The sequence below is a fragment of the Pelophylax lessonae genome, assembly GCF_965119305.1.
Source record: "Pelophylax lessonae genome assembly, chromosome: 9".
Classification (NCBI taxonomy): domain Eukaryota; kingdom Metazoa; phylum Chordata; class Amphibia; order Anura; family Ranidae; genus Pelophylax; species Pelophylax lessonae.
This window is the reverse complement of record NC_138776.1, coordinates 45,863,966-45,878,002: the sequence shown is the minus strand read 5'-3', so window position 1 is coordinate 45,878,002 and position 14,037 is coordinate 45,863,966. Positions and strand designations below refer to the sequence as shown.

Here is a 14,037-nt window from a genome sequence, read left to right as displayed (position 1 = left end):
CAATCGCCAACTCCAGTCAACACTTTTTAAGCAATGACTGCAGCGGCATGTTTTTGTTATGTAATAAATGTTTTAAACCTATCAATAAAAGCTGAAAGTTTCCGTCATCCCTTTTGGAATAATAGTTTGCCCTATCCCCTGTAAATGGCACTTTTGCTGGACAGCTTGACCTACATGTAATTATGGATAAAAAAAAAAAAAAATGAACTTATACTATTATTACAGGTAAAAACCACAAACAGTAACCAGAATACAATATTTTGTGGGCATTCAACTATTTTCTTTCAAAATTTTTTTTTTTTTTTACTTTTTGGTTGAAGATCCATATTTTTATATGGCCAAGCCCAAAAGATATAGAACGCTGAAAATTATTTTTGCTGGAAAACTGACACATTTCCTTTTTTTTAATGTTGAAGTTAGGTATGGTTATTATTGCATTGTTGTAAGTTTGCATCTCATACCACACCAATCCCTGTGTAAGCTGCAAATCACTGTAGTAGTCACAGCTACTACAGTAATAGTCTTCCGGGACAAGTGCTGAGGGGCTGCCCTTCTGATTAGAGGGGTTTCTTGTTTCCACTGTCCCGATCCTGCAAAAAAATGGGACTTTTGACATACCGTAAAAACCATTTCTCTGATGTTCATTGACGGACACACCTCCTGTCATTCTTGACCATTGGGACGTCCCAAAGCAGTGTTAAACATGAGGGGTGGGAAACAGCAAAAAATTCCCAAGGCTAAACAGTAGCCAACCAGGCAACAGGGGCTCAACCAAAACTGGAGCCCACCTGAAAAAAAAAAAAAAAAAAAAACAAAAAACACTACACCCTCAAAGAGAATCAGGTCCTCTTAAACAGCAGCCTGCAAAACCTTGCGGCCAAAGGAAGCATCCGACGGAAAGCCCAAGAGGCACTAAGCGCCCTAGTAGAGTGCGCCTTGACAGGGATAGGATAGGAGATTGGAGAAACCTGACCACGATGAACAGGTGTGAACAAGGTCTGTCTGAAGAAGCGGACAGCCCTTTGCGAGGTCCATACGCGAGCACAAAAAGAGTCTGACTTCCTGAACAACTCCGTAGCTGCCAGGTACACCCTTATTGCCCGGACTACATCCAAGGCATGCAAGGCAATTTCCTTCGGATTTTTAGGCCTGGGACAGGGAAGGCAACACAATTTCTTCATTCAAATGAAAATCAGAGAACACTTTAGGAAGGAATGATGGACAGGGGCGGAGCACCACCTTATCCTTGTGAATCACTAGATAAGGTGGACAGGATAACGCCGCCAGTTCTGACACCTTGCGCGCAGAGGTGCATGCCACCAAAAAGGCCACCTTCTGGGACAGCGTAAGCAGGGGAATCTTCTGAATATTTTCAAAGAGAGGCTTCTGTAGAGCTGAAAGCACCAAATTAAGATCCCAAGGCGGCAACAGAGTCCGCACTGGAGGAACCAAATGTCGGACACCCTTAAGAAAAGTATGCACCAGGGAGTGTGTGGCCAAAGGTCGTTGGAAAAAGACCATCAAGGCTGATACCTGGCCCTTGACTGTACTCTAGGCCAATTTCTGTTCAACCCCCCCCCCCCTTAAAGGAAGGTTAAGATCCAGACCACCGAGAAGGAGCGAGGATGAACCCCAAGAAACTCACACCACGCAATGTACTTCTTCCACATACGATGGCAGATCTTTCTAGGAGTAGATTTCCTAGCTTTTAAGAACGTAGGAATCACAGACTCAGACTAACCTCTATCCTTTAGCACCTGGTATTCAACAGCCAAGCTGTCAAAGCCAGCGACTGTAAAGCAGGATGGAAGGTCTGTCCTTGGGACAGGAGATCCTCCCCTGAGAGGAAGCTTCCAAGGTACGTCGGTGACCAGCCGCACTAGATCGGCGTACCAAGCCCGGTGAGGGCAGTCCGGAGCCACTAAGATGACCAGAATTCCCTTCTGCCTCGATCCTGCGTAGGAGTGTGGGCAGAAGCTTGAGAGGAGGGAAAGCGTAGATCAGATGATACTGAGCCATAAACCTCTGCACCTTTCGGTTGAGCAGAGACGCCAACAGATCCACCTCGGGTGGTGCCCCACCGGAGAGACAGCTGATGAAACACCCCTGGATGAAGGGGCCACTCCCCTTGGACCAATGCCTGCCGCCCCCATCGCCAATTAGCACCCTGCCCCCACCCCAGGAAAGTGGTCAGACCACTCAAAAAAAAATACATTCTCAGAGTAGGTGGAGGAGGAGTGGCAGGCTGAGGGACTTGGCGGGGGGTGCCTGTGGGAAGGAAGGGAAGCCGGGGGTCAGACCGTCCCAAGGAGGGGCCCACATCCACCTCAAAACACTCCATGGGTAGAGGGGGGGACAGCTACTCACCATACTAGGAAACAGGTGGGCAACGGTCCAGACAGATCCTCTTCTCCATCGAAATTGGGGATTGTCGGCCAGAAGGAACACTGCGACTAAGGCCAGGTCGTATGCGACCTCGCGAGACGTTTAACTCGCAGGGCCAGCTCCCGTCCAGTGGGGCTTTGTTGCGGCCGACCTAGCGTGGAGCTAAGGCCTGTGCGCGCTCGTTGTTCAGACTGGGGTGACCACTGGATCTAGATTATCCAGTCCATTGCCCAGTCAGGCAGTTGATAGTAGATCTCACAGGAAAAATCCAGGAGGAAAAAAATTTCTATCTAAAAAAATATGTTGCCAGGACCAAAGATCCTAGCAAGGAACTAGGTCCTTACTCCTGACTAGGCAGAAAAAAAAAAAAAAAAAAAAACCAGAGTGAATATTGCAGGAACAAGGAGTATACCCCCTGAGACTGCCAATGGGTGTAGCCAGAAGTTTTTTTCTGCCTTCCTACTCCTGTAGGGGGCAGCATAACACAATGGTCAAGGATTACAGGAGCCATGTCCGTCAATGAACGAAAGAGAAACCTTGGGGTTTTTTTTTTTTCAATAAATTAAAGGAATTCTGATTGGATAATGTGGAGATCACTGTCCCTGCCTCATCCAATCAGAGAACCACTTCTATTGATTGAAAAAAATAGCTTTCCCTGAGATGCAACAGTGACGAGTGGGCAACCCCTGTGATTACTATACAGAAGGTAGTGGACCTGGACCAATGTAACTAAACTATAAAAACCATACCTAAACTTCAGCTTTAAAAGGTCAAACAGTACAACAGCATTCTCCAAACAATTACAAATGGAGATCAGAACTCACCTTCATATTCAGCTTACTTAATACTTTAGCTCTGGAGAAAATTCCAAATGGAATTTTGTTAATACGATTATGCTCCATGTTGAGGGAGTAGATAGTGGAAAACTGTGAGGGCCCGCCCACTGGATAGGACTGGAAACAGTTCCTGGCAAGGGTTAAACTTGTCACTTTCACCAGGCTTGACAACAGACCCTGTGGAGAAAACACAGGCAAGTTTACTTATTTTGAGTCGCAATACAATCATCCAATCACCTCATTACTCAAATGTAAAATGAAGCAAACCTGAAGGTGGGGAAAGCAAACAAAAATTCTGAGGTGCATCACTAGTAGGATCACAGGAGAAAGGAGGTCCTGATTCTTCTATATACTTATCACTTGAGGGATCACCAGTAGAATAAAAGGAGGTCCTGGTTCCTCTATAGAGATCTTTAGTTCTCACTAGAGAGATCATCAACAGGAAACATCTACATATTTATCACTGGTGGGATCACCAGTAGAAGAAAGGAGGTCCTGTTTCCTCTATATGGATCTTAAAGAGGAAGTAAACCCTCCTCTGCAACTTGTACCTATAGGTAAGCCTATACTAAGGCTTACCTATAGGTACTGTAAATATCTCCTAAACATGTACCGTTTAGGAGATATTTACTTTGCATGCAGCCAGTGACATCACTGGCGCATGCGCTCTAAAGGAACGGCCACTCCTTCAGAGCCCCGTGCCATTACCGCCGGCTCCTGCGCGCATGCGCGGAAGTGACGTCATCGCGGCCCCAGCCAATCAGATGGCCGGATGCCGCAAACCCGGAAGAAGGGCGCAACAACGTGTCACCCATGAGAGAGGTGAGCGGTCGGCACTTCGTTCTTAGGTATTTCATAATGAGCTAGTATGTGATGCATGCTAGCTCATTATGTGTTTTTCTTTCAGGTGTTCTTTTTAAAAAATAAATAAATTCAGAGGTTTACAACCTCTTTAAGGTTCTCACTAGAGAGATAACCAGCAGGAGGAGGGATTTACTGATTACTCTATATATTTATCACTAGTGGGATCACCAGTAGAACAAAGGAGGTCCAGATTCCTCTACAGCGATCTTTAGTTATTACTAGAGGGATCACCAGCAGACTGAAGGTGGTGCCGGTTCTTCTACATCATTGGCTGTCAACTTATGAGCTAAAGGGCCTTAAATGGGATGCAACCCCTGAAATCGCCAAAGGGCTGCACATATTGTTCAATATATGTAATGCTTGACAGGACTCAAACTTCAGGAGAGGAAATTAGTGTCAAATGCGGACATTTAAGATTTGTTCCTGGGGATATGCTGCAAAAGACAAAACTGGGAACATGATACATGAGGCTAGTAGAGATCAATACCATTACCCCAATCAATGTTCCCACTACAGACTGCTGAGGTCCAAGGGCTGCACATCACATACCAAAAGGGCGACAGGTTGGGCACCAGGGCTCTATATAGATCAGGCATTTCCAACCTGCGGCCCGGAACCGTAGGCAATGCGGCCCACTGGCCCCTAACAATTTTTTTTTTCTGCTGGGGAGGAAGGAAGTTGAGTCGGGGGCACGGCCACAGAGGCTCCCAACTAACTGTAGGCAGAGGCTGCCTCGGAGGGGATCATCCACTAGTTGTGTTAAATTAGTGGGGGGGCGCGGCAGCACGGGAAGGGCGCAGCAGCATTTTTTTACTTATATACCTTAACTATAGTATATATTTTATATGCGGCCCGAGAGAATTTCTCTACACTCAATGTGGCCCAGAGAAACCAAAAGGTTGGTCACCCATGATATAGATATCACTAAAGGGGTTACCAATAGGAGGAAGGATGTCCCGATTTGTCAATTTAGATCTTTACTTTCACTAGAAGAGTGACTTTCAAAACTAACCTTAGAAAGTCATATTTTACCAAAAGAGTAGTTGATGATTGCAACAGGCCTCCAGCAAAGGTAGGAAAGATTAACTGAATTTTAAACATGTTTGGGACAAACAGGGCAAAACCAAGACAAAAGGTAAAAAAAAAAAAAAAAACGCATCACAGCTTACAGCACAAGAAATTCACTTAAGAATTTATAAAATAAAAATACAAAAAGCCTCAACAATGAAATTTTTTAAGCTCCTACTCCAAAGTTCCAGACAAGTCAGGGTTAAAACTACAGCGTAAAAGCATGTTGAAATCTTTTTTACACCTAAACCATGCAGCTTTTAGTAGGGGGGGGGGGGGGAGAGACACGGCTCTGCGCCTCTTCTGAAAGCAGCAAAACAACGGCAGATATGGTTGGCAGGGCGTGTTTACACAGAGCGGAGAAATTATTGCCAATTGCTACAATCATGACTAATTTATGAAGCAATCTGTGGAGAATTCGGCTTGCCATGTTGACAGTAACCATGCCGCTGATGTCTTAGGGAGAGGGGCTCGATGAATGCAGCCCTGGGAGAGATTTAAAGGCGAACCCCATCCTATGGCAGGATACGGTTACGAGGAGCTGCTGAAATCGCTTATTTCCATTAAGGAAGTCCATTAGGGCTGCGTCCATTAAGCCGATCAAAGCTCTCTCTTTATTGGCATCGCAATACTGATAAAAACCTGAAAAATTATAATTGTCTACTCGGAAAGTTGGTGAAAGCATGCAGATTAATGATAACACATTGCCTTAGGGAGTTTTGAGTTTCTGGAACCTGTTTGAACCAGGTTGCTGTTGGAACATAGGAGGAAAAGAACAGCCCATGCTAAAGCTGGCTACACATTATACAATTTTCAATGTTTAACCTCCTTTAGGCTACGTTCACATCTAGGCGCTTTGGGGCATCTAAGGATCAGCTCAAAAAACGCCCAACAAGACAAAGCCTATTCGTTTCAATGGCCCCTGTTCACATTTAAACGTTCGACACCTGGAGCAAAAGGCCCGACGCTCCAAAAAGTACATGAGCTTATTTTTGGGCAGATTACAGGCATTTTTGTTAGATGTCAATTAGCGATCGACCAATATCATTTTTTTAATGCCGATACCGATATTTTGGTCTAAAGGTACTCCTTGTGGAGGGATCTGGGAGTCTAAAAGACCCCAAACCCCTCCTAGGCACTGAAAAGCTTTTAAAAATGCCAAATTTGGCTGTTTTGAATGCAGTCAGTTTTTTTTAATTCGGCGCCGAGTACCCGGAAGTGACATCACTTCTGGGATTTTTTTACATGGAGACCGGCGCATGCGCACTTTCGGCAGGGATACCGGCTTTCACGGGGACACATCTTAATGCTACACCGGGTCTTCTCTTTGGCGGTGGAGGTAGGAGGCCCGGGTCTCCCGGGGGGACGGTAGACCCGGGTGAGCTGTGGAAAGCGGGGGGTGGACGTCCCCTCCCGCTCCTTGTTAATGTCATTACAAGCCAACCGACCGTCAGCTATGGACACCGGTACCGGGGTGATGCCTCTAGCTGCAGGCATCACCCCAGGACATGCACTTTCCCTAAACATCGGCAATATTGGTAACCTCAGGGGCAGATTCCGATATATAATCGGAGAAAGTGCATATCGGCCCCCGATATATCGGTGTTGCCAAAAATCGCTCGATCTCTAATGTCAATGCCTTCCTCCAAACACCTGCAAAAAAACACCTATAAAAATGCCTGTAAAAAACGCCTATAAAACGCTTGCAAAAACGCCTAGAAAAACCACCTGGAAAACGCCTATAAAAAAGCAACGCCTAGATGTGAACGTAGCCTAAGATTTACCTTCCAACTACGTAGTGCAAGGGCCTGCCTGACTGCATACAAACTGAAAGTGTTTAGGTTTGACCTCATAGTTTTGGTAAATCTAAAGGAAAGTTGTACAAGTAAATTCTAAAAAAGCTGTAGCCAGCTTAGTGTTTGTTACCCCAACACTTCATACGCTTGATATGTGCCTGCTGTACCATGTACTTGTATGAGAAATCATCCTTTTCTTATAGAGGAGCCTGCTCTACTCTATGGGCAGTCAGATGTAAACGGACCAGATGTCCCTTTACACCTGACTTTCCTCTGATCTGGATTGGATAGGAGGTAGACTGGTGTAAAAGAACATTTACATCCGCTGCTTGGTAAAAGAGGGGTCCGATCGGGTCCTCCTGAAAAATGGACAGTGAAAGGGATCAGGACAGCCATCAGAAATTTTGGGGCTCCTTACCACAGCTGCAGGCATGGGCCCCCTTGGGCTTGACCACCAACATTCCCTAGGCCTGCCCACTGGCTGTCCTACCGAATTCACTCACTAACCATCATGCCGAGTCCCACACCATGTTCCCCTCCTCTTTTCCATGTCCTCTTCATCCTTCAGTCCCATCTCCCCATCTCATGTCGTCCTCTTACAATCTCATCTCCCCAATCCTGTGTTCTCCTCCAGTCTCATCTTCATCCCATGTCCTCCTCCTTCAGTCCCATCTCCCCACCCCATGTCCTCCTCTTACAATCTCATCTCCCCCATCCCATGTCCTCCATCATTCCATTTCCCCCCATCCATAACATGTCCTATTCCTCCTCCAGTCTTATCTACTCCACCCCATGTCCCCCTCCTCCCCCAATCCCATGTCGGTAAGGCAGTAAAAGTTGCCAGTAGTTTTTTGAGCTGCCCTATGTGCACTTGTCACCCAAAAGAAGCTCCTGCTCTTTAGGCGACAAGCTTCGAGATTTTCATAGGGATTTTTCCACGATTGCTACAAAAATGACTCTGAGTTTGGAGTGCCATGTAAAATGAATGGCACCTAAATGCGCACTCTGCATTTTGCACTGACAAACACGATTTGGAACCCACAGGCAGAATCCCCACGATTCCATATTGCCCACTACCCCCAAACCCAGTTTTACCCATCTTCAGAGTGCTCCACTGCCACTATTTTAGCCTTCCATGGCTAAATAGTTGAGATGTCTGCTCCCTGTAAGCTTCATTAAGCGACAGTGTTCCGACCTAGCAACTAGAGACTAAAGCCTCGTACACACGCAGCGATTATCGGCCGACCGATCGTCCGACTTTTGTCCAAGTTGTGTTTTGTTGGTTGGAATGTGCCTAGACTGCACACAAATTTTCTAGGCCAACAAAATTCTACTTCAGAAGTGATGTCATGTGTTGGTTTGTTTTCTTTGTGTTTTTTCTTCACTGAGCATGCCCAGACTTGCTCATCAGATTTTTCCCTGTCTAATTTTGTACTGACTGCACGAAAATCAGCCGTTGTGTTGAAGGCCAACAAACATTTTATAGCCTGCACACCAGATTTTTTTTCGGCCGAAAAGTCGGAGTTGGCTGTCGGAAGCATCATACTAACAAGCCGAACATCGGCAGATCGGACGTTGGCCGAAAATCCCCTGCCAATTTTCGACGCGTGTGTATGGGGCATAAGTCCATGCAACTAGATTACCAAATTAGCCATATAATTACCAAAGTCGAACACCACTTGTCCAGAGCTTCTCCCATCCTCTAGAACGCTCTACTGCAATCTGAACAGAATCTCCTACTCTGTGCACCTTTAGGCAATCCCTGAAAACCCATTTCTTCAGTACGCCTCTCCTCCCTCTACCGAATACTTTCCCCATCAACTCCCAACCACACAGTTATTACCTTTTCATATTACTTGCCCATTCATTTTAGATTATAAGCTCTTACGAGTAGGTCCCTCCTAACAGCTGCAATAAAGGAAAGAGCAGTGGAGGAGTGCTGTAAAAGGTCAGTACAACTGGGATAGAGGGCTTTCCAATCACCGACCAGCTAGAATCTCTTTTCCACACTACACACTCTACAACGAGCCAGACATCAGGCTACACCCAATAAAAGCATCTCAGCAGCCTTTCAGAATACTCTCACTGGACAGAATGAAGGCATGAGGATTTTACTTACACTAGAAATCAGGGAACCAGAATCCAAATACTTTTGATTCAGGTTAAAAACTTTTACACCTATATTTTAAGTACATTTTGTGAATGTTCCTATTTTCCTGACATACAAAAGGGGCATGGATGTGAAAGATCTCTCCCATTCCCAACCCTGATCTCCACCTAAGAGAGAGGCCATCTTTGTGTAGGACCAGCTCACTGAGAATAAGGACCTTTAAGCCCTAGTGGGAAAAAAAAAACCCCCTACAAAAATAAAAATCGCTTTGGGGTCCGTAAGGTGCAAGAGATGCAATTTTTGGGATGAGGGGGTAGGGCAAAACCCATGTGTAGGCAAAGGCGTTGGCTGATAAAAAGGGGAACAAAGACTCGTTTTAAATGAACATAAAATTAGAACCAATGTTCCACAAGTAAGGAGAATTTTGCAGTAGGCATGTTTTAGCTAAGTTTGGTATTTTAAAGAGGCGTCTAGTTTTTTTGTGTTTATTAACCACTTGCCTACTGGGCACTTTCACCCCCTTCCTGCCCGAGCCAATACTCAGCTTTCAGTGCGGTCGCGTTTTAAATAACAATGGCGCAGTCATGCAACACTGTACCCATGAAATTTTTATCAATTGTTTCATACAAAGAGCTTTCCTTTAGTGGTATTTAACCACAACTAGGTTTTTTTATTTTTTGCTAAGAAAAAAAAACGAAAAACTAATTTTTCCTAGTTTCGGTTAATTCTGCAAACATGTCTCCTTCAGGGTTGTGCACTGATGAGATGGCACTGATAATCAGGACACTGTCCCTTTACACTGATCTGTAATCAGCTGTGCCAGAAGAGCACAGCAATCACAGAGCGCCCCGGATGCCCGCCGCAGCAGGCACGGTTCTGGGATGTCGTCAATAGACGTCTGAGCCATCCCTTCGCCCAGTCTTCTCTCCCCGGTGCTGGCATCTCAACTGTGGGCACACAGCTGTGAAAGCTTGCGGCTTCACAGTCGAGTTGCGCTGCTCATCACATGCTTCCCCACACCCAGTAACACTGTTTACAGTCTGAACAGAGCGCCAGGCCCGTGGAGCAAAGATGGAGAGTATGTACTGCTGGGGAGCAAGGAAAATACCTGGTTTGCTTTTCAGTGTAAAGTGTTCAAAACAAAGTCAAGTAATTATAAATCATAACTTATCTCTTGGTGAATAAAAGTGACCATATCATCTTACCTCTGGTAAAGTGGAAATATTGTTATTCTCCAAGTTCAATTCATCAAGTTCGCTGCACCTCGCTAAGGATCGCGGGATGGCTGATAGCCTGTTGTAGCGCAGCCCCAAGCGGTTCAAGCTGGACAGATTCCCTGTAGAAAACAGAACAGACATAAAAATCCTGATTGTTGGGACCTCTTGCAAAACCAAGAATACCAACCAACTTAAGTGGTTCCAACGCAGAAGGTTTTTTATCCGAATACATTCTATGAATTAAGATAAACAAACCTGTGTGTGCAGCAGCCCCCCTCAGCCCTGCTAATTGCCTGAGCCCCATCTAGATCCAGCGATGTTGCACGAGAGCCTCGGTTGTTCGGGACTCTCCCTCCTCACTGGCTGAAAAGGCAGATGGCACCATTGGCTCCCACTGCCATCAAAGTGAGTGAACCAATGAGGCGAGAGAGGGGACAGGGCCAAAGCCGCAGCTCCGTGTCTGAATGGATGCACAGAACAGCAGCTTGGCTCAGGTGCCCCCATAGCAAGGTGCTTACTGTGGGGGCACTCGGCAGGAGTGTGCTAGTGAACAACCCGAAAAGAGGAGGATCAGGGCTGCTCTTTGCAAAACCACTACACAGAACAGGTAAGTATGACAGGTTTGTTATTTTTAAACATAAAAAACAAAAAAAAAAAAACAAAACACCAAGACTTTAGTATCACTTTAACTACTACCATACCAGGCCTATTTATTTTGCTAGAAAATTACTCAGAACCCGTACACATTTTTTATATATTATATATATTTTTTTTAGCAGAGACCCTAGAGAATAAAATGACAGTCATTGCCAATTTGTATGTCACACAGTCTTTACGCAGCAATTTTTCAAACACTTTTTTTTTTTGCTACATAGAAAAAAAACCCAGAACACTAAAGTTAGCCCAATTTTTTGTATAATATAAAAGATGAAGTAAATAGATACCTAACATGTCACGCTTTAAAATTGCGCACACACTCTTGGAATTGGCGCCAAACTTCAGTACTTAAAAATCTCCATAGGCGATGCTTTAAAACTTTCTACAGGTTACAATTTTCGAGTTACAGAAGTGGTCTTGGGCTAGAATTGTTGCTCTTGCTCGATCGTTCCTGGCAATACCTCACGTGGGGGTTGAACGCCGCTTACATGTGTGGACGCAACATACGTATGCGTTCGCTTCTTTTCTTTTATTTTTATATTTTACACTTTCCCTTACATTTTTTTTTGGATCACCTTTATTCCTATTACAAGGAATGTAAACGTCCCTTGCAATAGGAATATGGCATGACCGGTCCCTTTTTATGGAGACCCCACATCTCTCCTTTAGGCAGGAAAGACTGAGATTAAAAAAAAAAGGGGGGGGGGGATCTCAGCCTTTTCGGCCAAGTACACGGCAGTGTTTACAACTGCTACAACTGCTTTTTGCTAGCCTGTCACCCAAAAGCCACCTCCACCCAGGACACAAAGGACTCCAGGACCGCCGTGAGTGCATCAATGGATGGTTGGGACCCGGGGTCAGGTGGGGAGATGTGAAAACCACTGCAAAAGGAACAACCCCCACTGCGATGGCAGCACCACCACGGTCGCTAGACACAAAGCCCCATGCAATCCTGAGCAGAGAGGGAGAGAACTCCACCAGACTTACCACCCCGCAGAAAACAGGCACCTGAAGCAGGATAATCTGCACTCCACGAGCAGCGATCAGGAAGTGAAAAGATCCAGGAGTCAGCACCAGGGAATGAGGAGGGTCTCCCACCACTGAAACACAAAGGCTACAGCAAAATGGCAGCCCTGCGTGGCACGAGGCTCCCAGGCGGGATCCCTAGGCCTCGAGGACAGGTCCAGGCAGAAGGGGGGCCCTGGCAGGAGCCCCCACCAGGTACAACCCCCCGCACAGCCAATCGTCTGGTCGCAGGCAGTGCATCCATCCTTCCCCAGCCCCAATCTCCAGCATAGTGCCCTGCGCCCACCCCAGGTGGGGGTAGGATGGGTGACAGATGAAAGGGGGGTGCCTGACAGGAAGGAGGAGAACCCAGGGGTCTGACCGTCCCAAGGAGGGGTCCACGTCCTCTCCAACACCCTCCAAAAGGGAAAAAAGAGGGGGGGCAGCTACTCCCCATACGAGGAACCAGGCCGAAACCGCTCCAGATAGAACCACTCGCCATCGAAATGGGGGGCTGTCAGCCAGAAAGGGGGCTGCGACTTGGGCCGAGACCCCAGACATATGCGACCTCGCGAGGTGTTTAACTTGCAGGCCAGACCTCGTCCAGTGGTCGCGGCCGACCAAGCGCTCAACGAGGTCTGCGCCCGCTCGCTGGCAAGACTGGGGTGACCACTAGATCTAGATTATCCAGCCTGTCGCCCAGTCCGGCAGTTAGATTGTAGATCTCACAGGGAAAAAAAAAAAAAAACAGGAGAAAAAAAAAAATTTCTATCCAAAAGAAAAAAATTTGCCAGGACCAGAGATCCCAGCAAGGAACTAGGTCCTTACTCCTGACTAGGAAAAAAAAAAAATGAAATACCTATAGCAAAGAGAGGGAGTATACCCCCTGGAACTGCCCATAGGCATAACCAGATTCTTTTTCTGCCTAGTGTCCTACTTCTGTAGGGGGCAGTATAACCCAACTGTTAAAAAGATCAGGAGCTGTGTCCGTCAATGAACGAAAGAGAAAAATTAATTTTTTTTTAAAATTCTGTGCAGAAAAGAACACCCACATTTCAAGTCTGATGACACAATGGAAAGTGCACCAATGTTGGGTCGTCACCTTTGGTGCACCTCCAGTTTAGTAGAGAGGTTAATGGTGTAAAGGGCTTGTTAAAGCCAACTTTCTGCTTCTAATATGAAGGACGGGCTGCAATGCCATGACAAGATTTTACAGGACGAGTTTAAAAACAGGGGGATTTGGTGAAGTCTGGGTAATGAAGCGTCACAGTCATGATTTTTGAACTTGCAGGTTTATCCCATGAAAAGGAAAAGAGATTCAAAGGCTGAGAAGACAATAACTCACGTCTCCCCCTCCCGATTGCCATCAATTATTCCTCAGACAGTCTTTGTTTGAAATCCATAAACGCAGACATAAACCTGTTCACTATAATCTCATATACGCTTTGACATGTTCAAGTTTTTTTTAAAAGTAGTACCGGTATGCATTCCCTTTTATTGTGTTTTTCTGGAACGAATACCAGGTGATCCTGCCATGAAGGTTCATGTTCCTGTCATAGGGTGACAATATTTTGTCCCGGTCTCCTAAGGCTGCATTCACATGTCAGCGTTTGGATCGTGGGCAGAACCGCCGCGGTTCCGCCCGCGATCCGGAGATTATTGCAAATCGCGGGACGCCTAGCGTTGCCCGTTGATTTGCAATAGCCCCCGAAACGCCGAGCGATGTTGCCGCGATTTCCGCCTGCCGAATCGCGGCAACATCGCACAAACAAAATCCCGGGACTCAATACGGTCCAAAGAAGCTCTTGTACTTCTTTGGAGCGTATTGCGTCCCGCGATTTTGTTTGCGCGATGTTGCCGCGATTCGGCAGGCGGAAATCGCGGCAACATCGCGCGGCGTTTGGGGGGCTATTGCAAATCAACGGGCAACGCTAGGCGTCCCGCGATTTGCAATAAATCTCCGGATCACGGGCGGAACCGCGGCGGTTCTGCCCGCGATCCATACGCTCACATGTGAACGGAGCCTTAAGCTGGGTATATACAAATAGATCTTCAAACAATACAAATTTAATTTTAACCGCTTGCCGACCAGGCTTTTC

At 46.2% G+C, this 14,037-nt stretch overlaps 1 protein-coding gene across 1 annotated transcript in view; it reads right to left on the bottom strand.

Annotated features, from left to right (window-relative positions):
- The window catches only part of SHOC2 (SHOC2 leucine rich repeat scaffold protein), a 151,972-nt gene that overhangs the window by 23,309 nt on the left and 114,626 nt on the right, over positions 1-14,037 (bottom strand). The window contains exons 4-5 of the mRNA XM_082267557.1: positions 10,265-10,395; positions 3,210-3,398 (exon numbers count right to left, since the gene is read on the bottom strand). Of these exons, the coding sequence (XP_082123683.1) occupies positions 3,210-3,398; positions 10,265-10,395 (320 nt within the window). The remainder of the gene's footprint in view (positions 1-3,209; positions 3,399-10,264; positions 10,396-14,037) is intronic.